Source organism: Rissa tridactyla, unplaced genomic scaffold (assembly GCF_028500815.1).
Source record: "Rissa tridactyla isolate bRisTri1 unplaced genomic scaffold, bRisTri1.patW.cur.20221130 scaffold_29, whole genome shotgun sequence".
In the NCBI taxonomy this organism is placed as follows: Eukaryota; Metazoa; Chordata; class Aves; order Charadriiformes; family Laridae; genus Rissa; species Rissa tridactyla.
Genome location: NW_026529507.1, coordinates 3,811,625 through 3,838,286, shown reverse-complemented (window position 1 = coordinate 3,838,286; position 26,662 = coordinate 3,811,625). Strand labels below are relative to the sequence as shown.

Sequence of the window (26,662 nt, the reverse complement as noted above, 5' to 3'; positions counted from 1 at the left end):
ATGGCCTATGACCGCTACGTTGCCATCTGCAAACCCCTGCACTACGGGACCCTCCTGGGCAGCAGAGCTTGTGTCCACATGGCAGCAGCTGCCTGGGGCAGTGGGTTTCTCTATGCTCTCCTGCACACGGCCAATACATTTTCCCTACCCCTCTGCCAGGGCAATGCCCTGGACCAGTTCTTCTGTGAAATCCCCCAGATCCTCAAGCTCTCCTGCTCACACTCCTACCTCAGGGAAGCTGGGCTTCTTGTGGTCAGTGCCTGTTTAGGCTTTGGTTGTTTTGTGTTCATCGTGCTGTCCTACGTGCAGATCTTCAGGGCCGTGCTGAGGATCCCCTCTGAGCAGGGACGGCACAAAGCCTTTTCCACGTGCCTCCCTCACCTGGCCGTCGTCTCCCTGTTTGTCAGCACTGCCATGTTTGCCTACCTGAAGCCCCCCTCCATCTCCTCCCCAGTTCTCGACCTGGTGGTGGCTGTGCTGTACTCAGTGTTGCCTCCAGCACTGAACCCCCTCATCTACAGCATGAGGAACCAGGAGCTCAAGGAGGCCATTAGGTATCTGATTTCTTGGATTTTTTTCAAGAGGGAGAAATGTTCCACCTCTCTCCACAAATGACTCCCGCACTGTTTGATTCCATCTGCTTTTTTGTGTGTTTTGTTATTGGCTTTGTGTTTTTAATGATTACATTTCTCATCATTGCTGTTGATATTGTCATTTATGGTTTTTATGCTCCTACACAAAGGTTTCACTTGTGTCACTTCACCTGAGACATTTACGTCTTAGTTTCACCTGGTTCCCTTCTAAAAATGTATTTCACAGTGGCTCAGAGCTGGCCTCTTTCACAGAGTCTCTGTTAACAAAGCAAGATCTCCCTGGTGCAGTGCTTTAATGCTGGGGTCTTTCTCCAAACATGCCTGAGGAAATTCACCCCTGAAGGTCTTCTTCCTCCTCCATGTGTCCAGGAATAAAAAGCTGACTGTCCGTTTGTAACATTTTAGAGATATTGGACTGGATTTAGGAGTCACCAGTCGGTGTCTGGTGAGAGGTAAGATCGTGGGTTTAACTGAGGGACGTACCCCAGCCCTTCACACAGATGACATAAAGGCCACCCATCCTGTGGGAGGGGAATCTGGAGCTGTCTGGAGAGGCTGGTGTTTCTCCAGGGACAGCATGTTCCTGGGGTTGTGCTGGGATGGCAGAGGTCAGAAGGATGGGGTCTGGGGCCTCAAGCAGAGGCCATGTGCAGACCTCCTCTGGGCACTCTCCCGTTCCTCCCCACCTGTCTACAGCAGGAATTCCCACAGAGGGACAGACACGTCCAGGTGTGGCCACACCACGGCTCACTGAAAGGGCATGAAAAGTCAAGCTGTCTGGGTAGCCCTCTCCTCCTAATCCATCCCTGTGTGCAGCTGGCCTTGTTCATGGTCAGCATGCGCCACTGGCTCACGTGGTGTCCCTCATAATGCGTGGGCCCTTCTCCTCAAGGTCACTGCTCATCCTGTCACGTCCCACCTGGCACTGTAATACGGTGTTTTTCTTCCCCCTGATGCAGGACTGGCCACTTCTCTTTGTAAAACTTCAGCAGTTTCTTCTGGCTGACTCCCAGAATTTCCCAAGGTCCCCCTGAACTGAAGATCCATTTTGTTCATTCTTCATGTTTGCGTGCAGGCACCTCACCATGGTTGTGGTGATGCATCAGCACAAGATAACAGCACGAGGAGTTGCAGGGCACTACAGGGAATTAAAGACATTCCTAATTTTGTACTGTCCAACAGAGGAATTGTCACAACAGCTATGTTAGAAACATCTTTGTGCCCCGTAGAGAGGGCACAAAGCAAGCAAATGTAGGGCCTGTGGGGAAAGAGAAGCTGGGCTGTTTGTAGAGGAATCTACGACAATGGTTAAAGAAAAGAACTTGGGAAGGGGAAAGAGGAAAAAGGAAAACCGAAAGTTCAACTCAGGATATGATGAAAGCGGTTTGGAGATACCCGATGAGCAGCATTGAGTCAATGCCTTGAGTGGGACAAAAAACCCACAGCGGAGTGGACCAACGTTATGTCTGCTTACTTCTGTGGTCATGGGCAACGTGAGCGCTCTCCCCCTCATCATGAAGGGAAGACCCGTGGTGGAAAGAAATGCACAGTCTCTCATCCTGGAAGGGACCTTGGGAAGACTCCAGACCAAGACAATCCACAGTCTGTGGAGAAAGGGCAATGAGGATGGGGCTGTTTGCATGCTAGTTAGCGTTAGTGTTAGATGTGTACCTCTATAGATACACAGACAGCACGGATCCCTCCAGGAGCTGGTCTCAGACCCTCCATCTCTCTAGAAGCTGGCCTCGGGATTCCCTCATCCCTCCAGTTCCCCCATGCACAGACAAGCACACACACACACAAACAAATGGCCCTCTCCAGCACAGAACCACGGAACCCTGGAGGCTGGAAGGCAGCCAGCTTCCACCTTCTCTGTGCTTCCTCTTCAGGCTTGATGTTAGTCAGAGCTCTTTTCTCATGCATGCCAGCCTCCTGACACCTTGGCATGACTTCCTGCATGTTGGCATGGACCATTCTGGATGACAAAGAGGTGATCCTTGACCACCAAAAAGCTCTCTGCAGGACCCACCTGGCCACAGACATCCTCTGATCCAAGGGTATCAAAATCTACCTCCCTAACTCTTATGCCCATCAGTCTTTATCGTTTGAAAATGAATTGACTTTCTTAAGATATATAGCTAGCTAGCTCCCGTTGTGTACTGATTTATCATGCTTGCGTAAGTGAGTTAAAGGAGGTCAGCTCATCACAAGGAGCAGAAGAACAGCCCTGCCCTCAAAATAAGGACTTCTCAGAATCATTCAGCTGTCCATGAAGGATAAAAGATACCCCTGGAGAACCGAGATAATGCCAGTATCCTCGTCCCTCTTACACACCTTTGAAACTCTCCCAGTGTCCAGCATCACAGACAAGTAATTAGCAATAGACCAACTCCGGGGACGTCTGGATCAATAGACAAGCCGCGAGAAGGCTGATGGCTGATGGAGCTGCAGAGATATAGCTACTTTGTGCAGTTTTACTGTGATTAGGAATTGGTACTCCGTGTCTGTGTTAGTTAGTCATTAGTCAAATAATAAGGTACCTGAATGCTTGAATGGCATAAGAACCCTGTGTTTAACCGCATTTGAGGTACCCCAATTGAGCTCGGACGCCTCATGCACATGACTAAATATTTACACTTGCACCTCTGTACTTTGTGTCCTAGCCTCTCTGCTCGGTCAGCACGGGCCACTTGCAAATTTTCATAACACAAGTGACTGATTGCCACTGCAGTGGGGCAAGGTCTCTCCCTTCTCCATGCAGTAGATGTGAGGCAGTTTAGAACACAAGACACGTCGCACCAGGGTCTCCACTCATGTGTTGCACTCTCAAAGTGCTGTTTTTTCTCTTGCCCAACATTTACTCGCCCTCTTCATAATACAGTCAAGGAACAGGCCAAAAAATCTCGTGGGGGACCTGTCAGCAGCACCTTGTCATTCATGGAGATCACCTTCACCTTTGTCAAAGGCCCTTGAGGGCTGCAGAGACACCACTGACAAAAACCCTCTTTCTTGCCAGGGCCGCCCTTCCCAGCCCTGTTTCTCTCTGTTCTTGCAGACAGCAGGCTTTGCTCACCATCAACATCCAATTTCAGCTTTAAGCTTCCAGGTGCCGTCCACTTGACCGTGTCTCTGCCGTGAAGCAAAGCCTTTGCACACAGAAGGTCTTCAATGCTTGGTACCAGGTTTCCTTTAAGAGACGTCCGAGCTTGGCCTGGAGCTACACCTGAGGTGCCACAGCCCAGATGTGCACCAAAACTCTCAGCCAGGGGAAGAGACAAGTTGAGAGAGAGCCTGTGCTTTTTGACTTTGACAGAGGAACTGCCAAGGCGTGGTGGGACAAGGCACACAGCTTGGGGTGCTGCAATGGATGGCTACAGGCTTTTCAGGAGAGACAGGCTGGAAGGATCAGGAGTGGGGTTTCCTGAAAGTGAAGCCGTTAACTGGATGTATGGCGCAACTCCTTGGGGCAGGTGAAGAGTTTGGTGAGCCTTTGTGGGGGAGGGTGAGAGGAGAGGCCAGTAGAAGTGTCCTGTCATGGTGGGAGATAAGGAACCCACAGTCAGGATGAGGAAGAGGGTATAGTCTTTCTGAAGGATCCCAGGGAAGCGTCTGGCTGTACGAGCCTGGGTCTCGCTGGGGACTGCCATGATACTGGCAGCTTCTGAAAGAGGAGCACAGCAGCACGTACAGTCCAGGTGGTTTCTGGAGTGTCTTAGGACAACGTCTTAGCACAGCTGCCAGATGGGCCAACAAAAATAATGCCAACCTTGATGTGATACCTGCAATGCAGGAAGAGCTGGTCAGAGACGTGAAGATTGGCTGTCGTGACCCTGAAGTAGTGGGGTCCCAGCACTCCAGGGCAGTGAGGAAGCAGAACAGAAGACTGCAGATGCTGGACCTCAGAGGTCCTTTTGCCTTTGGCCGACGCTGAGGAGTTTTCGTGGGGATCCAATGGTCAGGAGCATTGAAGGTGGCGCAAAGCTCTGTACAGCTGGTCTTCAAGGACAGCATCCTCCAGGAAGAACATTGGCCTGTATCAAAACTCAGTTTGAAACCTGAAAGTAAATTCAGGGGAATCATAACGAGATTTCCAACTTCAGGAATTCTTACAGAAGAAAACAAAGATATTAGTTGGACACTGCTGTATTGAGTTAGAGTAGGGAGAGAGAGTTCCGAGATACTCTATGCCTTTTTTGCCTCAGACTTCCCCAGCAAGGTCTCTCAGGGCTTTGTGCCTCGAGGCAAGACTCTGGACAAGAACAGCCAATGGCGGATAGGAATGAAATCAGGATCTACTGGAGCAAACTCAACCACTACCAGTACATGGGAATGGACGGGGTACATCCAGAGGTGCTGGAAAGTAAGAGAATGTCACAGTGAGGCCACTCTCCATCATCTTGGAAAGGTCCTGGAGACTGGCGGGACTCCCTGCCATCTGGCAAAAAGTAAATGCTGCATGCATCTTTCAAAAGGGTCCAGAGAAGGAGGTGGGGAGCTAAAGGCTGCTTAGCTTCCCTTTAGATGAGGAACATGTCCCAAAGCATGTTCTCTCGCACTGCATTTCTGGGTGCCTCAAGGAGACGGTGCCTGGATGAACTCAGGGAACATGTACACCGGTTACGGTTTGGCACTTGGAGGGCCATGGTGTTATGCCATTGTACGCCCCATAAAGATTTGGCCATCTCAAAAAAGGGACGATAGGAGGGAAGTGCTAGCAGGTGGGACCATTGCTTGACTGCAAAGAGATAAAGGCAGGATCTATCCAACGTATCCAACCTTCATTGCGCCCAGCCTCTTTTAGATAGGAGATATAGATGTGAAATATATTAAAATAAACATGTCCTCAGAACACAGTCTGGGATCTGTGCTTGACAGGAAAATGTGTTTTCTATTGGTCTAAGGCCATCCAGAATGGAAAGTGAACTTCAGGGCAGGGAATGGGGACGTGACATACAGCTGAGGCATGTCTTCTCTGTATTGAACTCTGCCTGCCTTTGATTTCCTTTGTTGGCCATTAGGAAACACCATTCTGTGTCAGCTCGTTTTCAAGGTAAAGCAGGTGGGAACCGGTGCCAAGGAGTGGAAACACGCAGCTACGGACTGGAGTGGAGAAAGCTCAGGTTTGAACAGGCTGCTGTAAGTCCTGGTTGCCAGGTGAGAGACATGGTGAGATTGAGACAAAGCCTGTCCACGGAGTGTTTGCAATAAAGGGTCTTGCCTTAAAGGGTCTTGAGGCTCCATTAGCATTAATTCAGGATCAACATGAACTGGAGATTGCTGGCATCATTTCATGTGTAAGAAGAAAAAATAAAGAACAAAATAAGAAGGAAGCAATCCTTCCTTATGGTTGTTTAGTATTGAAATGTATTCATCTGAGAACTCTCTAATTAAGCACAGAAGAACTGAGGAATCCAGGAAGTCTATGCACAGAGACTTGGCTGGTTATGGCATTTGGTATGGAAATGAGTCCTCTCCGGCCAAGATCCTGTAGACCCTCAAACACTGGGCAAGCCTCTAGAGAAGTAAAACTCAGCAGCAAACCCCAAGATGGTGAGGGTGTTACCAGGCCCCACTGATGCCCATCACTGGAGACACCATGGAGGGAACGACCGGACAAGATTCCTGTCCCTGGGGACCGGTGAAGCAGAAAGTCAGAAGCACTGGTTATAGGTGGAAAATCAAATGTGGAGGTGGCTCTGAAAACCTTTGATGCATTTCATCAATGGAGATAGCTACGCCCTGTCCCCTGTCCCTTGGGGATTTTCCAGAGCCTGTGAGATTCCAACAGTTCACCCACCTTCTTCCAAAGCCCTGATAATGTTCCCCTCGCACAGAAGATGCCTTAGCCCCCCGACTTGCTTGAACCTTCTGGTGGAAGTTCCAATATGAACTGGTGCCAAAGGCAGCCAAGTGGTGTGCTACATCTGACATTGCCAATGCATTCTTCTTTTTCAATCCCTTTGGCAGCAGGGTGCAGGCCACAGTTTGCTTTCACGTGGTGTCCAATGCACCTGGAATGCCCCCAGTGACAGGACAAGAGGTACTTGAACATAAGAAGTTCCATCCAAACATGAGGAGGAACTTCTTGACTTTGAGGGTGGCAGAGCACTGGAACAGGCTGCCCAGAGACGTGGTGGACTCTCCTTCTCTGGAGACTTTCAAAACCCGCCTGGACGCATTCATGTGCAACGTGCTCTAGATGAACCTGCTCCGGCAGGGGGGTTGAACTACGTGATCTCCAGAGGTCCCTTCCAACCCCTACCATTCTGTGATTCTGTAATCGACTATCCTACAGTTTGCCATGGACTAATCCAAACTGCACTGGAACAGCGTGATACTCCTGAACATGTACAATACATCCATGATCTCATCATGTGGGGCAACAAAGCAGAAGTGTTTGAAAAGGGGAAAAGAGCAATTGAGATTCTTCTGAAAGCTGGTTTTGCCATAAAAGAAGCAAGGTCAAGGGACTTGCAGAGAAGATTCAGTTCTTGGGAATAAAATGGCAGGATGGATGCCGTCATGTCCCTACGGATGCGGTCAACAAGATTGCAACCATGTCTCCACCAGCTAAGAAGAAGGAAGCACAAGCTTTCTTAGGCCTTGTGGGATGCTGGAGAATGCATATTCCAGGTTATAATCAGCTTGTGAGCCCTCTCTATGGAGTAACCTGAAAGAAGATCTATTCTGAGTGTGGCCTTGAGCAACAGCAACCCTTTGAGCAGATCAAACAGGAGATAGCTCGTGTGGTAGCTCTTGGGTCTGTCCAGACAGGACCAGCCGTGCGTAATGGTCTCTACAGTGCAGCTGGGGCACGTGGTCTCACCTGGAGCCTCTGGCAGAAATCATCGGGAGAAACCTGAGGTCAACCTCTAGGCTTTGGAGATGAGGGTATTGAGGATCGGAAGCCCTCAACACCCCAACCGAAAAAGAGATCCTGACAGCGTATGAGGGGGTTTGAGCCACTTCAGAAGTTGTTGATGGGCAAGCACGGCTCCTCCTGGCACAGCAGTTGCCTGTGCTACACTGGATATCCCCTCCACACATCACGCGACTGACGCTACATGGACTAAGCGGGTAGTGCTGATCACACAGTGAGCTCGACCAGGAAAACCAAACCTCCAGGAATCCTTGAAGAGATTACGGACTGTCCAGAGGGCATAGATTTTGGAGCATCTCATGAGGAGGTGGCTCCTGCCCAGGTGGCACCCTCATACAATGAGTTGTCATCTACTGATGAAAGGTGTTATGCTCCGTTCACTGAAGATCCTGTCGTGTTGTAGGAAACCATCGGAAGCTGTGGTGTGGAGTCCCACACAAAAAGTTGCTGAAGCCACGGAAGGAGAAAGGGTGTCAAGGCAGTTTGCAGAAGTGAAAGCCATCCAACTGGCCCTAGAGACTGCTGAACAAGAAGAGTGGCCAGTACTGTCTACTCTGGGGGTGACCAGAGCAAAATTAGGGGCAGAGGGGAGGGCATCAAGACTGCCTTGCAACCATCAGCTCCAGGTGAGCTTTGCCTTTCCTAAAAACATTCTTGTGCAACACAGACAATAAATGCCAAGTACTTTTCTGTAACCCGTCCTTACTTTCACCTCCTGGACACCTGCTTTGTGGCCCATACCAGTGCCCTCTCCATACCCAGCCCCAGCCCCACGCTCGGTCCCACTGTGCAGGAGCCCCGTGGGATGCATCGGTTCAGGGGTGGGGAGAGATCACCAGGGCAAAATGCCCTGAGAGCCCTCAGTGCTCAGTCCATGTCTGCCCTCCTGCACTGACAGCACCCTCAGTGCCTGACCGCTTCCCAGCCCCAGCCGTGTCCCACACGGAGGGTCGCAGACAGTCCTGCTGTGGGGTCAACCAAGGTCTGGGCAAGTAGAGAGACTGGGCACGGTGGGGTGTTCCCCCGACAAAGGCGCTGAGACCAGCAAACCTCACCCATTACCTGGGGCGAGTGGCAGGTGCTGGCAATGGCCTATGGGACATGCTGGGGTGATGAATGTCCCGGACACCTTCCTGGTCTGTTCATGCCACCAAGGGCACACAGCAGCCTCCTTTCTCCTCCACCCACGTGTCTCCGCTCCCTTCATGGACACCTGGCTCTGCACTGCACACCCACGGGAGCGTGTCCTCACCCTGCATAGTCACACCGCCCAGTTAATCCTCTTTGGTTTTTTTCTCTCCTGGTCACTTTGCAGTCCAGGCCAGCTCTCCTCACCTCCCTCGCCCTCACCCAGCTGAACCCAGACCAGCAGAGCAGCCCATTCTGGGCTGGCCCCATGGCAGAGCCCACCACAGGGTGAAGCAACACTTGGGGAGCTCACCCCACAGCCCCTCTACAGGGCTCAGCAGCTGCTGGGGGGCAGAGAGGGGTCTCTGTTTCCCCATGAGCCCCTGGGCTGGAGGCTGAACACAGCAGGAGGAAAAGGAGGTTAGTGAAACTTCATGATCCCTGGTCTCAAGTCCAGGAGATCCTCACCACAGACTGCCTGAGCTCCCCCAGTTCCAGCCCCTCTCCCCAGGCCAGATCAAGCACCCTGGCCCAGCGACAGAGCAGCCTGCCCCAGGCGTGTGCCTGCAGAAAGAGTTTCTCTTTCTCACGCATTCCTCCCTGCAGGCAAACAAATGCTCCCTTGCTCTTCTCCAGAGACACTCCTTCTCCCCAGAGAGCCTTTCCCCAGGTGAGTGTGTCTCTGCTGGCCTGGCTGGCCGTTCATGGTTGCCTCCTCATGCGCCCTGCAGGGCCCCGAGCTGGCGGTGCTGCTCTGTAGAAGGAGGGGGCTGCGGTGCCCTGTGGCCATGGAAAGACCCTGCACTGGCCGGGCTGGTCATAGTGCCGAGCAGCCCCAGCCGTACGATGTTCATGCTTGCTGAGCCCTTTTGCATCTTCCTTCATGGCTCAATAGCCAAGGATGGGGCTGGGCAGGATTCAACCCAACCAACTCGAAATTTCTAACCCAAAAAATCCAACCCAAAAAACGCCAAATCCAACCCAAAATCTAACTGAAAAAAACCCCAAATCCACCCCAAAAAATCCAAGCCCAAAAAATCCAAGCCAAAAAAGGTAAAGCCCAAAAATTCCAAAATCCAAGCCAAAATCCAACCATTAAAAAAACCCCCACTCCAACTTCAAACCCAACCGACCCAAAATCCCAGGGCTCAAGGCCAGCTTGGACGGCGTTGGGGGAACCTGATCTGCTTGAAGATGTCCCTGCCGATGGCAGCCCCACCACTGCGGGCAGCACATCAGCGGTTGCCATGCCACCACCGCCAGACACTCAGTGCTGGCCCTGCCACCGTCACGTCACAATGGCTGCCTGACACGCCTGCACAGAGGTGAAAATACAAGGCAAAGAATCCAACCCTAAAAAATCGACCTGACCAACCCACAATCAAACCCAAAATCCAACTCATTAAACCCAAAATCCATCCCCAAAAAAACCCAACCCCAAAAACCCAACCCCCAAAAACCAACCACAAAAATACCGGTCCAAAAATCCAACCCCAAAAATCCAGTCCAAGAAACTCAAAATCCATCCAAAATCCAAATCAAAAAACCCCAAATCCAACCCAGAATCCAACCCAACCGACCCAGAAGAGGCTGTGTCCAGTTTTGCGCCCCTCACCACAAAAAAGACATTGAGGGGCTGGAGCAGGTCCAGAGAAGAGCAATGAAGCTGGTGAGGAGTCTGGAGAACAAGTCTGATGAGGAGCAGCTGAGGGAGCTGGGGCTGTTTAGCCTGGAGACAAGGAGGCTGAGGGGAGACCTTCTCGCTCTCTGCAACTCCCTGAAAGGAGGGTGTACAGAGGTGGGGGTCGGTCTCTTCTCCCAAGAAACAAGCAACAGGAGAAGAGGAAACGGCCGCCAGTTGCCCCAGCAGAGGTTTAGACTGGATATTAGGAACAATCTTTCCCCTGAAAGGTTTTTCAGGCATTGGAACAGGCTGCACAGGGAAGTGGCTGAGGCACCATCCCTGGAGGTAATTAAAAGACGGGTAGACAGAGTGCTGAGAGACCTTTGGTTTAATGATGGTTTTTCTTAGAGTTAGGCTGATGGTTGGACTAGATGATCTGAAAGGTCCCTTCCAAGCTAGGCAATTCTATGATTCTATGATTCTCCCTCAAGTGTGCCCCGGGGCCCGGCTCAATGCTGCTGGATGAGCCAGAAGGGCACATTGCCCCAGCACCTGGACACACAGACGCCTGCTGCAGGCAGGGCCCCGGCCGCGCATTGGCACGGTGCCAGAAACCAACCCAGAAAACTGGCAAGTCCTCCTTTTTGTCTCTGTGCCAGGGAGCCAGGAGCTCCCCTCTCCTCCCCTGCGCTGCCACGTTGAAGGGCTGCAGCGCCCACTGTAGAGCAGCTGGCCACAAGGGGGAAGGACAGGGGGACTCTGTCAAAGAGGAGAGCTTTTCTACCCCTTTCCACTTCCTTTACCTTTTCCCCCAGCTTTGTCCTGCAGAAGACAGGCTTGGAGCCAGACAGCACGGGGACCTTGACCCCGAGCGGGAGGTCCAGCAACGCTGTAGGTCCTTCTGCCAGCGGCTGTCTCCTGCTCCCGAGCTAGAAAGAGACACACACTCAGGGGCGCTCAGGCACTATCTCCATAAGCCTCCTGCACGGCACTTGCTAGAAAGGCTCTCGCAAGACTCCCACCAGGGGCAGCGCCAAGAGCAAGCCCCGTCAAAAGCTGCTCTCTGCTTCCTCGCCCCCGGCCCCACAACTCCCATCCTCTCCTCAACCCACATCCGCCTCCTGTCGCAGCAACCCCTGCCACCTGCTTAGCCGTGAGCCATGCTGGGCAGAGAGGCACGACTCCCCGCAACTGTGCCCAGCACCACCACCTTTCCATCCCTCCCAGCTCCCCACACACGCCCCGAGGCCCCAGAGCAGCCCCACGTGTCCCCGGCTCCCGGGCTGAGCCCTCTCCATCAGCCCGTTGCTCACCTCTCCCCTCCTCCCCGCTGTGCTCAGCAGTGTGTCCACCTTTGGGACGCCAGCAGTGAGACGGTGCTCCATGGCTCCTTGCAAGAGCTCTCCTGGAGCTGTGACCCTGCGCTGCCACCTCTCGCTCCAGAGGCACCCAGCTGCGGCCACCACAGCCAGTCTCCCAGCAAGCGGCTCTAGAGAGCAGACGCACATTGTTGCATCGTCACGTTGCCGCGACACCGCACTGCACATCGTCATGTTGCCACGCCGCTGCCCGGCTGCTGCCCAGCCACCCCGGGGCCCACCTGGAGGTCCGTCTGGACACGCGTGTGGGCCACTCGCTCTCGCTTTGGACAGTCAAGATGTGGCTGTGAATCTAAAAACGACTGCCTGGATGCTAAAAATGCTGTTTGAGAGCTTGACAATGAGTCTTTGAATCTTAAAAAGGGCTTTGGAACTTGTAAATGAGGGTTTGTACCCTAAAAATAAAGCTTTGGGATCAAACCCATGATAATTTGGTGCCTAAAAGAGGGGTTTAGACCATAAAAATGAGGGTTTTGACATTCAAGATGCACCTTGGACCCTAAAACTGACTGGCTTAATCTTAAAAATGCCTCTTTGGAGCCTGAAAAAGGGCTTAGGAAACTAAAAGTGCGTTTTTGTACTCTTGAAAGGAGACATTACACACCACAACTGAGCCTTGGGGTCCTCCCCAGCCCCCAGTGGGGTCGACAGTGTCCCCTGGTCTCACTGTGACACGGAGGTGGACAAAACTGATGCTGCCATGGAACCAGCCCAGCAGGCGGCCGCTGTCCCCACAGCCCTGGGCATAGGGCACCTGCGGGGACAGGGAGGGGGACAAGAGACCTGGAGGGACAGAGACAGGGCTGGGGACAGTGGTGTGGCCAGGACACCTGTGGGGACAGCGATGGGGACATGGCACCTACAGGGATGACACTGGGGTCAGGGATAGGGTCAGCTGCAGGTTGTACACCTGCCCCTCCTCTGCGGTCCCACACGGGGAAGTCAGGGGGCTGAATCTGGCACGTGTGTCCCCCTCCCCGCAGTGTCCCCACACCCCAAGGTGCTCTCCCCATCTCCTCAGTGTCCCCCCCAAACCTGTGAGCAGCAGAAGGGTCCACGTCACCTCCGTGCTGGTGACGACCGCCTGTCTGACGTGGAGGGAGGAGGGGAAGCTGATGCAGAAGATGTGCTGGACGTCGGCTGGGTCGAACACCTCCAGGGTGTCGCTCTGCTTCTGCTCCGTCAGCATGCAGGCGTGGGGGGGCTCCCCACGGGGATCCACTGTCACTGTGGGGAGGAGGGGACGGTCACCCAGCATGGCGGTGGCAGGGGGGGAAGGGGGAGTGAGGGGTCGGCATACATCCCTGACGCCGTGGGAGAGGGCCTGGCAGGAGCAGGCGTGACGGCCAGAGTCACGGAGCAAGAGGTGGGTCCTGCTGTAACCCAGGAGGAAGAGGTGCTGCTGGGCAAGCGCCAGCTTGTGGTAGCCATGAGAGGGGGGAGACAGGATGGAGGCCATCAGTGCTCGCTGCCAGCCGCGGCCCAGGCTCTGCAGGTACGGCCCCTTGGTGTCTGGAGGGGGGGACGCCGGGACGTTGTTACTGGCTGTGGGACAAAGGGCCACCACCCCCACGCCCCCGTGGCAACGGCCGACTCCCAGTTGAGGATGGCGGCCCTCTTGCAGGGCCAGGCACTGGCAGGGGAGAGGGGTGCGGAGGGGAGGCAGCGGCACGTCGGGTCCAGGCTCAGCAGGTCGGGCAGCGTCAGGAAGGAGATGATGAGCAGCAGCTGTGGGGAGAGGGGGGCGGAGAGCATCAACCCTGGGCACCCCCGGCTTTGAGGGGGAGGCCCCAGCACCGCCATCTCCCCCTGCTCAACGCACCGTCTCGGGGACGTGTCCCCCCCTCCTCACAAGCCTTCAGGCTGCCACAGGGTCAGTTGGACTGGCGGGAGGGGAGTGGGTGAGGTGATGGCGGGCGGCCCCACAGCCAACATCCCCCTCCCCCATCCCGGCCCAGCCCACCGCCCTCCTCCTGGGTGCTCAGGCTGCACAGCAGCAGCACCCGCCCTTCCCCTGAGGTGATGCTGCCTCCGATTGGTCCCCTCGGCTGTCACTCTGCCCTGCGTTGGGGCCTGCCCTGCCTGGAGGCGGCTCCTGATTGGCTCCCAGGTGGTCAGGCTGCCCAGGCGCAGGTCACCTGAGGTGGTGCACTCTCTGATTGGCTGTCTGGGCTGTCACTCTGCCCAGGATCTTTTCTTTCATTGGCTCTACTTCTGCCTTGCTCCTCCCATCAACTGATGGGTCAGACGCTTATCAATCATCTGTGTGCTGCTCGAACTCCAGCTGTGATTGGTGGAGCCCACATGCCCCGCCCCCACAGGGTGCCAAGGGTTGTTTTTGACTCCTGCCACCTTCCCTGCACGCCTTGAAGATTGATTGGTTGTTTACACATCAATCTTGTGCCTTGCTCCCGCCTCCTCAAAGGCGATTGGCTCTTTCAGGCAGATAGGCGGGACACAGAGGGGAGGGCGGACATTGGCAGGCGACAAGCTGCGCCTTTGGGTTCAGACCCTCAGGTTGGAACTGTGGGCCCTGAAGAAATGTTCTGTGTCGGAAAAGATGGTTTTGAGTCCCAAAACAGGATTTCAGCCTTAAACACGGGGCGTTGGAAATGAAATGGAAGCTTTGAACCCTGAAATTAGGTTTTGTGCCCTCAAATGATGCTTTGGTACCAAAGCCTGAGGCTTTACACCCTAAAAATGGGGCTTGGGAGGCTCAAAATGAGGTTTTCGGCCTTCCAAATTGTGGACTGAATCCTAAAAAGGGAGCTTTCCTCCCTGAAAATGAGGTATTGGAAGCTAAAAATGAGGATTTGGTCCTGGAAATGAAGTTTGGATTCTGAAAATGAGGCTTTGGCCCTCCAAAATCAGACTTTGAGCCTTAAAAATGGTGCTCTCGGCCCTTCATATGAGTCATTGGACCTAAAAGTGGGGCTTGGAAAGTATAAATGAGGTCTTGGACCCTAAAAGGGAGGGTTTGGACCCAAAGAAGGAGCCTTTCAGGCCTAGAATGAAGGTGTTGGACTCTAAAAATGAGGCTTTTGAGCCTAAAAAGTGTGGCTTTGATCTTTAAGGGAGGGTTGTGGCCCATAAAGATGAGGGTTTAGACACTTACAGTGCAACCTGGACCCTAAAAACGACTGGCTGGATCGTCAAGACCATGCTTTGGAGCCTGAAAATGAGGCTTTGGACACTTAAGATGCAGCTTTGGACTCTGAAAAGGAGCTTTTGCAAACTGAAACGGAGCCTTTGGACCATGAAAATGGTGCTTTAGAGCCTACCATGAGGCTTTGGAAGCCCAAACTAAGACTTTGGAAAACAAAAATGAGGCTTTGGACACTGTAAGTGTAGCTTTGGAGCCTAAACCCTCTCCCCTGCTCCTTTTGCTCTGGCAGGGCTCCAGCCAGGCTGGAGGGGACAAGAGGATAAAAGGAGTTCCCCGGGCATAGAGAAAGGCAGCGGGAGGGCTCTGGGTGGCACCCAAGGGCACACGGAGGGCCGTGGTGGGTACCCAGAGGCACGCCAAGGGCTCGGGGTGGGCATCGAGAGGCAGCCAGAGGGCTCTGGGCTGCAGCAAAGGGCACATCTAGAGCCCAGGGCCGCACCAAGGGGCAAGCAGAGAGCCTTAGGAAGCACGCAAAGAGAAATGGAGGTCCTTGGGAGGCAGCCAAAGGCCATTTGGTGGCCCCTCAGCTGCCCCGAAAGGCCCACACACTGGTCCCGGGGGGACAGGGGAAGGAAACAGGCCTTGAGAAGACAAGAGGAGGGGTCCCGTGGCAAAGACAACAAGCTGAAGCCCATCCATTGGCAGGACACCAAAAGGCCCAGCGAGGGCCCTGGGTGGGAACCGAAAGGCCCATCAGGGCTCTTGAGGGGACCAGAGGATAAAGGCACAGAAGAAGGCGCAGCCTTCAGCAGCACCTGCAGATGGGACTCGCCTACGGCATGAGTAGAGCTTTGCAGGGCTGGACCAGCCCCTCAGAGAGCCCAGCCGCAAAGCTTCCTACACAAGGCTAAAACCTTGGCTGCTTTTCTCTTCCCTACTTCACATTCCCTGTAAAACTGGGTCTTAGCCTGACCAGGGCTGTAGGAGGGAGGAAGACGAGGGAAAACGTTGCAGGGAAAATGCCCAGACACGGTGTGGCCTGGCGTGACTCCTGTAGGTACAAGCAAGCCCTTGGGAGCGTCCTGGTTTGAGGTAAAGCAGAACCAATTTTGTGTTCAGTAATTTTACTCTGCAGCTAAGCCTCTTCGAACCAACTGAACTCTCTGACATTAACAGCGTATTGTCCAGACGCTGTTCGCTCCCAGAGTGATAAGACCTGGTTGTTTCTAATTTATGCCAAGGAACGGTGTGCAGAGAGGCTCCTGCTCATCCTTATTGCTGTCACAGCCAAGCTCAGCTCACTGTGTTATTTGCCCCGTTGGAGGGGGGGAAGCGGAGAAGCGTAGAGGGGCGGCACCTGCGGGGAGGAGGGGACAGGACGGGGGATCCCAAACTGACCCACGGGGTATTCCATCCCACCTGCCCCACGCTCAGTATAAAAGCTGAGGGATCACATGGGGCAGTCTCTTCTTTCGACGGCCGACGTCCCAGGAGGACTCTGTCAGTTCACCTGACTTTAATCCTGAACCGTGCATTCCCAAACCCAGATCGGGAATCCAGCTCCCGTCCATCACTGAGTCCAGTCTGGGACTTTCCCAGTGCCTGCCGGTGACGTGATCGTCATCCTGGGAGTCTGATACAGTTTTGTGCATATCGTATAATTTCAATAGTTTCTTTTTATTTTATTATTCATATTTTATTAAAGTAGTTAGTTGCTTCTGTGACTCCAGAGGTGTAATGCCGGGACTGCTGAAGGCCTTCTGTTGGCCGGGGAGCATCTCACTCAGTGCCTCAGGGGAGGGGTGGGAGGAGAGTCCGTGAGCTCTCGTCTTTGATTTCTCCTGCTTCCTCTGCAGGTGGGACTGTTGGAGGGAGGCTGAGAGGTGGCAAGACCTTCCTTGGTTGAAGCTTCTCTCATTTCTGCTCTGACATCCTTTCTTCCTCCGACTTCTTCTTCAAGGTTTCCACAACTTCAGGGTCAATGGTTTTGGCATACCCGACCGATTCTGCACCCAGCTGCTGAATTCTGGAGATGGCTTTTTGCGTGCTCTCCTTGGCAGTCTCACGACTCACTCGGGAGATATCAACAGCCTTTTGCAGTGGCTGCAAGATGAGCAGCTTTGCCCAAGAAGAAGAAGTGTCCAAAGGATCTGCCCCTCTGGCACTGGCAACCGAGCTTCCGCTGACCTCATCGGGAGCCCTCCTTAAGACGTGGACGGACTGGTCCAGCGCCTTCACCTGCTCCAGCACTTCCTCGACCATGGTCTCGGCCTTCTCTTCAACCTCCTGGTCTTCGTCCAGCGTAGCCTGCAGCAGCGTAGGCTGGATGCTTTTAGGCGCTTCTTCTTCTTTGGCACACTTTGGAGACTAGAATGAGGAGCAGATGATGAGGGACTGTGTTCCTTCACCTCGGTTTGCCTTCCTCTTCCTCCTCACAAGACCCCTGCCCAGAGGAGTCCCTAGCAGTCCAGCTTGAAAACCTCTGGTTTCTCTGTAGGTTAGCGGGCACAGGGAGGTTTCTGGTTTCCTGTGGCCACGAGCCAAGTGTTGTGGGCACTTCTTGGCATCCAGCAGGTGCCACGTTGCTTAGAGCAAAGGGCACTGTACCTGCCCTGGACCTCAGCACGGTGAACCAGGTGCCACGGGCCGGCCCTCCACTGCAAGCTAGTGGCTGCCTGAGTACCGCAGATCGTGTCTGGAGGACAGGCCCCAGGGCACAGCGAGCCCCCGCACGGGCTGGTACTTCCAGCGGGCTCATTGGCTCCAGCCGCGGGAGGCGCTGGGCAGCGTTGCAGAGCGGAGGGAAAGTGGTGGAAGGTACTGGACCAGGCTCCTTGCTCCAGTCTCTTCTGCCACAGGTCCCAGCCGCTCACGGGGCACTGCTGCCCTGTATCAGGGGACCGGTTTGCCCCTTTTCAAGGCCAAATGCCAAGAAGAGTTTTTTTGAGAGCAGAAAAGGAAACAATCCCTTTTCTTTTGGCACCTGGCTGTTGTCTGACAGCCCAAGGAAATGTCCTTGGGACAGGAGGCAGTCTGAAAGTCCAGCCTCGGGCAAAGTGGGGAAGAACTCGCAAGTCAAGAACAGAGACAGGCAGCAGCCTGAAACCGTCCTCTCCCGTCATTTGCTCTTTGGCAGCTTGACAGCCTGACTGCCATGGCCGAGGGAGCTTTACCCTTCACCCGGGCATAGATACCACCCCACACTATCCGGAAACACTTCCCGAGAGGTTGCTGCAGGGGACGGAAGGCCGGCAGCATTTAATGGGCCCCCTGCTAATGAGAACTGGGCTAATCAAAGACTGCCTTGAAGAGAAAACCAACCCACGAATGGCCAAGCACCGGCACTGTCAGGCTCAGGGACGCTGCATCTTTGGATGCAGAAGTCTTTGGATGAAAACCAGAGGTTTTCAACCAGACGCGAAACCAGCACCATGAACCATGCGGCCATTTAGTGCAGCTCACAGGTTCGTGCTAAATGTGCGAGTCCACGCGCAGAAGTGGCCACTGAGAGTGCCCAGGCACACTTTTGTGTCAGAAGGGGCTAGTGCCTCCTGTCCGAGATACACGGGAAGGAAAGCGCCCACTTCTTGGTCTCTGACAGCCACCTTCAAACGACAACAGGACACACACCAGCCAGGCACCACTTCCTCAGCAACCAAGCACGGCTCACAAGCCCCGAGGAGCTGCATCTGTGTGTGTGGCAGCACCCTCTCCCAAGGCCCGGGTACCAAGGCACTAGCGCACAGCGGAGGCGGCCCCCAGACCGACCCCCACCTCTGTACACCCTCCTTTCAGGGAGTTGCAGAGAGCGAGAAGGTCTCCCCTCAGCCTCCTTTTCTCCAGGCTAAACAGCCCCAGCTCCCTCAGCTGCTCCTCATCAGACTTGTTCTCCAGACTCCTCACCAGCTTCATTGCTCTTCTCTGGACCTGCTCCAGCCCCTCAGTGTCTTTTTTGTGGTGAGGGGCGCAAAACTGGACACAGCACTCGAGGTGGGGCCTCACCAGTGCCCAGTACAGGGGGACGGTCACTGCTCTAGTCCTGCTGGCCACACTGTTCCTGATACAGGTCAGAACGCTGTTAGTCCAACCTGGCCTTGCGTCCCGGGATTCTGGGTTTGTTGGGTTGGAGTTTGGGGTGGATTTTGGGTTTTTTGATTTGGCTTTTGGATTGGATGTTGAGTTTCCTGGACTGGATTCTTTTTGTTGGACATTTCCTGTTGGATTTTTGGGGTTGTTTTTTTTATTTATTTAAGTTGTTTTTTGGGGTTCACGTTTTGGGGTTGGATTTTGGGTTTAATTATGGGTTGGTCGGTTGGAATTTTGGGGTTTGATTTTTACCCCTGTGCGGGCGTGTCAGGCAGCCATTGTGACATGAGGGCGGCAGGCCAGCGCTGAGTGTCTGGCGGTGGTGGCATGGCAACCGCTGCTGTGCTGCCCGCAGTGGTGGGGCTGCCATCGGCAGGGACATGTTCAAGCAGGTCAGGTTCCTCCAACGCCATCCAAGCTGGCCTTGAGCCCTGGGATTTTGGGTCGTTTAGGTTGGATTTGGCGTTTTTTGCGGGTTTTTTTAGGGTTGGATTTTTTATGTTGGATTTTTTGGTTGAGTTTTCCATTGAGTATTTGGGTTTTTTGGGGTTGGATTTTTTAGATTGGATTTTGTATGGTTTTTTTGTTGTTGTTGTTGTATTTGGGGTTGGATTTGGGGTTTTTCGGGTTGGATTTTTAAGGTTAGATTTTTTCTGTTAACCCAGCTGAATTTCGGGTTGCATTTTGGGTTGGGTTTTTCATTTTTTTCGGGTTGGATTTTTCGGGTTAGAAATTTTGGGTTGGATTTTTTCGGATTGGATTTTTTGGGGTGGATTGTTGTTTTTTTTCAGTTAGATGTTGGGTCATATTTTGGGTTTTTTGGGTTTGATTTTTCGGGTTAGAAATTTCAAGTGGGTTGGGTTGAATTTCATGTTGGGTTTTTTGGGGTTGGATTTTTCTGGGTTCAGGTTTTGGATTTTTTTGGGTTTGAATTTTTGCGTTGGATTTTGGGTTGGATTTTTGGGGTTAGATTTTCACCCCTGCACGGGCGTGTCAGGCAGCCATTGTGACACGAGGGCGGCAGGGCCAGTGCTGAGTGTCTGGCGGTGGTGGCATGGCAACCGCTGATGTGCTGCCTGCAGTGGTGGGGCTGCCATCGGCAGGGACATGTTCAAGCAGGTCAGGTTCCTCCAATGCCATCCAAGCTGGCCTTGAGCCCTGGGATTTTGGGTGGGTTGGGTTGGATGTTGGGGTGGATTTTGTTTTGTTGGGTTGGATTTTGGATTGGATTTTGGATTTTTTTGGGTTGTATGTTTGGGCTTGGGTTTTTTGGGCTTGGATTTTTTGGGGTGGATTTGGGGTGTTTTTCAGTTAGATTTTGGGTTGGATTTTGGGTTTTGGGGTTGGATTTTTGGGGTTGGACTTTTTGGATTGGATTTTTGCAGTTGGTTGGGTTGAATTTTGGGTTGGGTTTTTTGGGGATTGGGTTGTTTGGAGTTGGGTTTTGGACTTTTTTGGGTTTGATTTTTTGGGTTGGATTTTGGGGTTGGGTTTTTTGGGTTTGATTTTTACCCCTGCATGGGTGTGTCAGGCAGCCATTGTGACATGACAGTGACAGGGCCAGCGCTGATTGTCTGGCGGTGGTGGCATGGCAACCGCTGATGTGCTGCCCGCAGTGGTGGGGCTGCCATCAGAAGGGACATGTTCAAGCAGGTCAGGTTCCTCCAATGCCATCCAAGCTGGCCTTGAGCCCTGGGATTTTGGGTCGGTTGGGTTTGAAGTTGGAGTGGGTTTTTTTTTAATGGTTGGATTTTGGCTTGGATTTTGGAATTTTTGGGCTTTACCTTTTTTGGCTTGGATTTTTTGGGCTTGGATTTTTTGGGGTGGATTTTATGTTTTTTGAGTGATATTTTGGGTTGCATTTTGGGTTTTTCAGGTTGGATTTTTGGGGTTTGATTTTTGGGGTTTGGTTTTTCAGGTTGGATTTTTCGGGTTGGATTTTTCGGGTTGTTTGGGTTGAATTTTGGGTTGGGTTTTTTTGTTTGGGTTTTTTGGGATTGGGTTTTTGGGGGTTCGGTTTATGGTTTTTTGATTAGATTTTGGGTTTTGGGGACTCGATTTTTGGGGTTGGGCTTTTTGAACCCTGGGATTTTTAGTTGTTTGGAGTGGATTTTGGGGTGGTTTTGGTTGGGTTTTTTTGGGGTGGGGGTGTTTGGGTTGGGTTTTTCTTTGTGGGCTAGATTTGTTGGGGTTGGATTTTTGGACTGGGCTGTCCCCAGGGCCCTCCATCCCCCATGCGTTTAAACTTGGCTGTCTGATACCAACCAAATCCCTTTGATTTGGCTGAAAATAAAAGTATTCCAGTGCTTGACAAACCTTTCAGTGAAGAAATGTTTTTCCTACTATCCAATCTAAATCTTCCCTGGCACAACTCCTGGCCATTTCCTCTTGTCATGTAACTCGTTACTTGGGAGAAGACACCAACAGCCACCTCGCCACTTCCAAGCCTGTAGTGCTGCATTGGGTTTTCGTGACCCAAGTGTAGGACCCGGCACTTGGCTGTGTTGAACCTCAGGCCACTGGCCTCTGCCCATCGATCCAGCCTGTCCAGATCCCTCTGCAAAGCCTTTCTACCCTCAAGCAGGTCGACACTGCCAAGCAACTTGGTGTCGTCTGCAACCTTATTGAGGGTGCACTCGATCCCCTCATCCAGATCATTGATAAAGACATTAAAAGGAACTGGCCCCAGTTGTAGGCCCTGGGGAAAACCACTTGTGACCAGCTGCCACCTGCATTAAACTTTGTTCACCACCACTTTGGCCACTCTTTGGCTCAGCCATCCAGCCAGGTTTTCACCTGGCATAGAGTACTCCCGTCCAAGCCACGGGCAGCCAGTTTCTCAGGGAGAATGCTTTGGGAAATGCTGTCAAAGGCGTTTCTAAAGTCCAGGTAAAGAACATCCACAGCCTTTCCCTCATCCACTAAGTGGGTCACCTTCTCATAGAAGGAGATCAGGTTTGTCAAGCAGGACCTGACTTTCATGAACCCATGCTGACTGGGCCTGATCACCTGGTTGTCCTCATGTGCCACATGATGGCACTCAGGATGATCTGTTCCATGATCTTCCCCGCACCGAGGTCAGACTGACAGGGCGGTAGTTCCCAGGATCCTCCTTCTGGCCGTTTATGTTGATGGGTGTCACCTTTACTAACCTCCACTTAACTGGCACCTCCCCGCTTTGCCAGGACTGCTGAAAAATGATGGAAAGCGGCTTGGTGAGCATCTCCGACAGCTCCCTCAGTACCTGTGGGTGGAACCCATCTGGCCCCATAGATTTGTGTATGTCTAAGTGCTGTAGCAGGTCCCTCACTATTCCCTTTGGATTATGGGGGCTTCATGCTGCTCCCCATCCCTGTCTTCCCGCTCAGGGGCTGAGTACCCAGAGAACTGCTGGTCTTACCACTAAAGACGGAGGCAAAGAAGGTATTAAGTACCTCAGCCTTTTCCTCATCCATTTTCACTATGTTTTCCGCCATATCCAATAAAGGATGGGGATTCTCCTTAGCTCTCTTTGTGTTTCTAATGTAATCATAGAAACATGTTTTAGTGTCTGTTATGACATTAGCCAGGTAAAGACCTAGTTGGGCATTGGCCTTTCTAATTTTTTCCCTGCATAACCTCACAACATCCTTGTAGTTCTCCTGAGTTGCCTCCCCCTTCTTCAAAATGTCATAATCTCCTTTTTTCCCCTGAGTTTGAGACAAAGCTCTCTGTTCGGCCAGGCCAGTCTTCTTCCCCACCAGCTTGTGTTTAGGCACATGGGGATGGCCTGATCCTGCGCCTTTAAAAGTTCCTTCTTGAAAAACGTCCTGCCTTCCTGGACTTCTTTTGCCCTTCAGGACTGCCTCCCAGGGGACTCTGTCAACCAGGCCTCTCAAAAGGGCAAACTAAGATAACCAGGTCCGAAGCCCAGAGAGTTATTGCCATTAGGCACCTCCTGATGGTGGAGGGAGGGGAAGCCCAAAAGAAGGAACTCCGTGACACTGGTATGGTTCAATAGTTTGCATCCAAGCTGCAGTGTTCAAGGGCAGATGGTCAGTGGAGGAAACAATGCTTCAGGAGGTAAAAAGAAGATGAGACAGAGCGAAAGAGTGTAGAAGGACGAGAAAAGAGGTTCATGGGGACATTCGGGCACAGGCTGGAAGGAAAACAGAATGGAGAGGAGAATCATCTGAGAGCAAGAAGACATCCTTTGATGTACAAAGAACAAAGTTATTAAGGGAGTGAGAGTAGGACTTCACTAGAAACAGTAGGTAAGTTATTGCACATGCGCTCTTTACCCAAGAGTCTCTTTACAGTAAATGGAGACCACAATTGGTGTTTCTCAATCTAGTCTTTTTCCTCTAGTTCTTCCTCTAGTCTTATTTAAATACATCATTTAGGATACGCTAAAAGGAATTCTATTGGAAGAGAAAACACCTCAGAAAGTGGAGAAAGTGGCATGGAGAGAGTGACAAATGAGGAGACGTGGGAAGTAAAGGTAAGCAAGACAGGGAGGAGGGAAAGGTCCTCAGTCACTGACCACTTTCTCGCTGAAAACCAGTTTTGGTAAATCATTCTGGCTGTGAGGGGGAAAAACAAAAGAAGATTTTAAAAGCAACACAAAAGAGGGGAAGGACCAAAAGGGAAAAGCTATGGGCTTGCTTCTTTCAGGAGCCTCACCTTTACCTTCCCGTCCCTGACTGTTACAGCCCTGACCAGCTCTTCCCTGTTTGTAAGGAGGAAGTCCCACAGGGCACTTCACCTCATGGCATCACAGTCACCCTTGTAAGGAAGACATCCCCAATGAGCTCCAAACCCCTCCTGGGTGGTTTGCACCTCACTCTCTTGCCCCTTCAGCAAATGCTGGGATAGTTTAGGTCGGCCATGAGGACCAGGGCCTGCAAACATGAGGTTTCTTCCAGGTGTCTGAAGAAGGCCTCATCTGCTTCCTCTTCCTGGTCAGGGGATCCATAGCAGACATCCACCCACCACAGCGGTGCCCATGTCCTGCCCTCTCGTGCTGGCCCTTCAGCTCTCAGTTGACTCATCACCTCCCCCCAGGCAGAGCCCCACGTGTTCCTGCTGCTCTCTCCCAGAAAGGGCAACTTCCCCTCTGGGTCCAGACCTATGGCTTGACCAGTACCAGACCCACAGTTTCTCTAGGAAGGAGTATTTGTAGTGCCCTGCAACTCCTCATGCTGTTCTCTTGTGAGAGACACCCCAGTCAAGATGAGCCAGCTGCGTGCAAACATTAAAAGCTGAGTAAATGGTGCTTCAGTCCACCGGGACCTTGAGAAACTCTGGGATTCGGACAGTGGAAGTCCCTTGAAGTTTTACAGGGAGAAGTGGTCAGTCCTGCCTTGGTGGGTGCTGGGGGGAAAGGGGGAGAATAAGCCCATACATCAGCACAGGCTGGGACCTGACGGGCTGAGCAGAGACTCTGAGGAGAAGGGCCTGGGCACTACGAGGGATGCCCTACGAGCCCGTAGAGTAGGGACACTATGAACAAGGCCAGCTGCATATGGGGCTGCATTAGGAGGAGCGTGGGCCACCCAGAGAACCTGAGTTCTCATCCCCCTCAACTCAGCACCGGTGTGGCCCCACACATGTGGCTGTGTCCCAGTGTGTCGCTCCCCATTTCTGAGAAGTAGTGATGAACTAGAGAGTGCTGAGTGGAGGTCTGCCAAGGTGGGGTTCGGGACCTCGTGCACGTGACCTGTGTGGGGTGGCTGAGGGATGTGCAGTTCCTTGGCCCAGCACTGTGGGGGCTCCAGGCAGTATTGCAGTAACCTGAGAGCGCTTGAAGGCTGCTTTCAGAGATGATGGGCCTTTCCTTTCTCGTAAGGTACAGCATGAGAAAGAAATAGCGATGCAACGTGCAGCTGGGGAGGTCCAGACTGCACATGAGGAAAAAGAAATGTCACTCCAAGGGCAGTGCTGTGGTGTAACAAGTCACCCAGAGGGAGACGGGATCAGCCCATGGCTTTGTGTTTCAAAGAACAGCCAGGGAGGACGGAGAGACATCAGTAAAGGAAGGAAGATGCTGAGGTGAGAGCAAGGTGTGGTGGCAGGGTGGAGGTCTACAGCCTGCAGAGAAAGAGGTGCAGGTGTGGGACACTGTAGGACAGCCTGTGGTGGAGCTGATAGAGGGATGAAGAAAGCCTGAAACGCACCAACAGGGATGAGCTCTTTCTGCCCTCGGCTGTTGTCTCTGCCACCGATGCCTGTGAGGAAGCACTTTATCCTGACAGCATTAGTGTCTCATTGCCTCCCCTTCCCCACCCAAGAGCCTGGGAGCTGTTGTTGCATAGTCCTACCGTTGAGCATCCCCACATCTCACTGCCCCAGGAAGAGCCCTGAGTTACTTTTGAGGGACAGGATCTCCCTTTCCAAGGGCTGGGGGTCACGGCTTCGCCCTTTGGCTGAATGGAACCCATCCAGGTTTACTCCGAATGTGTTCCACCTGGACATTCCCTTTGCCTATCTGTCATCTCTGCCTCCAGTTGACTGCTCTAACCAGCCACTGGGGAGGCTTTGTCAGTAATGGTCCTCAGTGGGACCCATTAACGCTCCAGGGAACTTTGGGTTTTGAATCTGACATTAAAAGGCCTTTGGCTGGTCCTCTGCGTCTGAGCTGGGCTGGGCTCCTGGCATGGAGGGAGCTGATGGCAAGCGGGCAGCGCTGCAGAGAGACAGCTCTGCCCAGGAGCAGCTCCTCTGCCAAGCGCAGCAGGGCTGAGGGCACTGCCTGCAGGCAGCGAGGGCAGAGGAGGGAGGCAGAAAAAGGTTTAAAGGCAGTCAGGAGTGGGAGGATGCTGAGTGCTCAAGAGGGGAGAAGTCTTTGCGGTCCTTGACACAGTAAGTCTCTGGGTGCAGGGCAATGCAGCTGCAGTTCGTGAAGGGATCTCCTAAAGCTGGCATAACCCACAGCCTGTGGGCTCTCTGTCTTCTACAGAGGAGGAGGACGTGCTCAGAGCAGGGCTTCCCTGCTGCACCATCAGAGGGACAGGGCATGACAGGGACAGGGGCGGCTGCAGGGGTGTGAAGGTGGGTGTGCAGCCAGGGGTGGCCACGGTTGTCCCTCAGAGCAGGGTCCCTGTGCTGCAGGGATCTGTTTGCCGGGGCAGGGACTCTGCCGCCTGCCAGGGTCAGCTCTCAGCCTGCCTGGGGAGCTCCCCATGGCACTGCGGGGAGAAGCTGTGGGTAAGAGGAGTGACCTCTGCCAGGGCAGGGTCCTTCTTTTGTGAGAAGGTGCTGCATGGGCCAGGGCAGCTCACAGCTCCACATCACACCAGGACATTGGCAGAGGCAGCATTTCAAGAGCAATGGTCAAGGCAGTGCCTATCCTAGAGCTGAAGATCTTTCCAGGATTTGTGATCTCAGCTTGCTTCTAAGGGAAAGGAGAAAGGGGCTCTAAAGGTTAAGACTGAGCCTCCTGCCCTGTTGCACTGAGGGATCAGCAGATCTGCCAAAAGCCTCGTAAGTGCCTTCCCCCACTCCTCTACCTACAGACAGCACCGGCATCACCTTTGCTTGCGGCATCAGTGCTTATCTGAACTACTCCTTAGGACCTGCTGACAGGGAGGTGCCTCTGAGCAGTGCCCTTCTGCCAGGAGGTGCCTGCAGGGCAGAGCTGAGCACAGAGCGGGTGGGATGGGGTCTGTGAGCACTGGCAGGGAGGAGACTTGGAGACAGAGAAACAGCTCCCAGCAGGGACAACTCCAGGCAGCAGAGAGCCAGGCCACCCCTCTGCATCACTCTCTGCTCAGCTGCACAGGGAGAGAGGGAAGAGTTTGGAGAAATGGACTTTGAAACTGGACTCTTCTGAGCTCAGAAAACTCCCGTTTCTTCTTCAAGAAGGTTTCTAGTGAGAACATCCTCTAA

The 26,662-nt window shown here is 53.1% G+C and overlaps 1 protein-coding gene across 1 annotated transcript; it reads left to right on the top strand.

Moving 5' to 3' along the window:
- On the top strand, nucleotides 1-26,662 carry LOC128903288 (olfactory receptor 14J1-like). Its single transcript, XM_054187304.1, has 2 exons — nucleotides 1-546; nucleotides 26,636-26,662. Exons 1-2 carry the CDS (start codon nucleotides 1-3, stop codon nucleotides 26,660-26,662), a joined length of 573 nt encoding a protein of 190 aa, XP_054043279.1.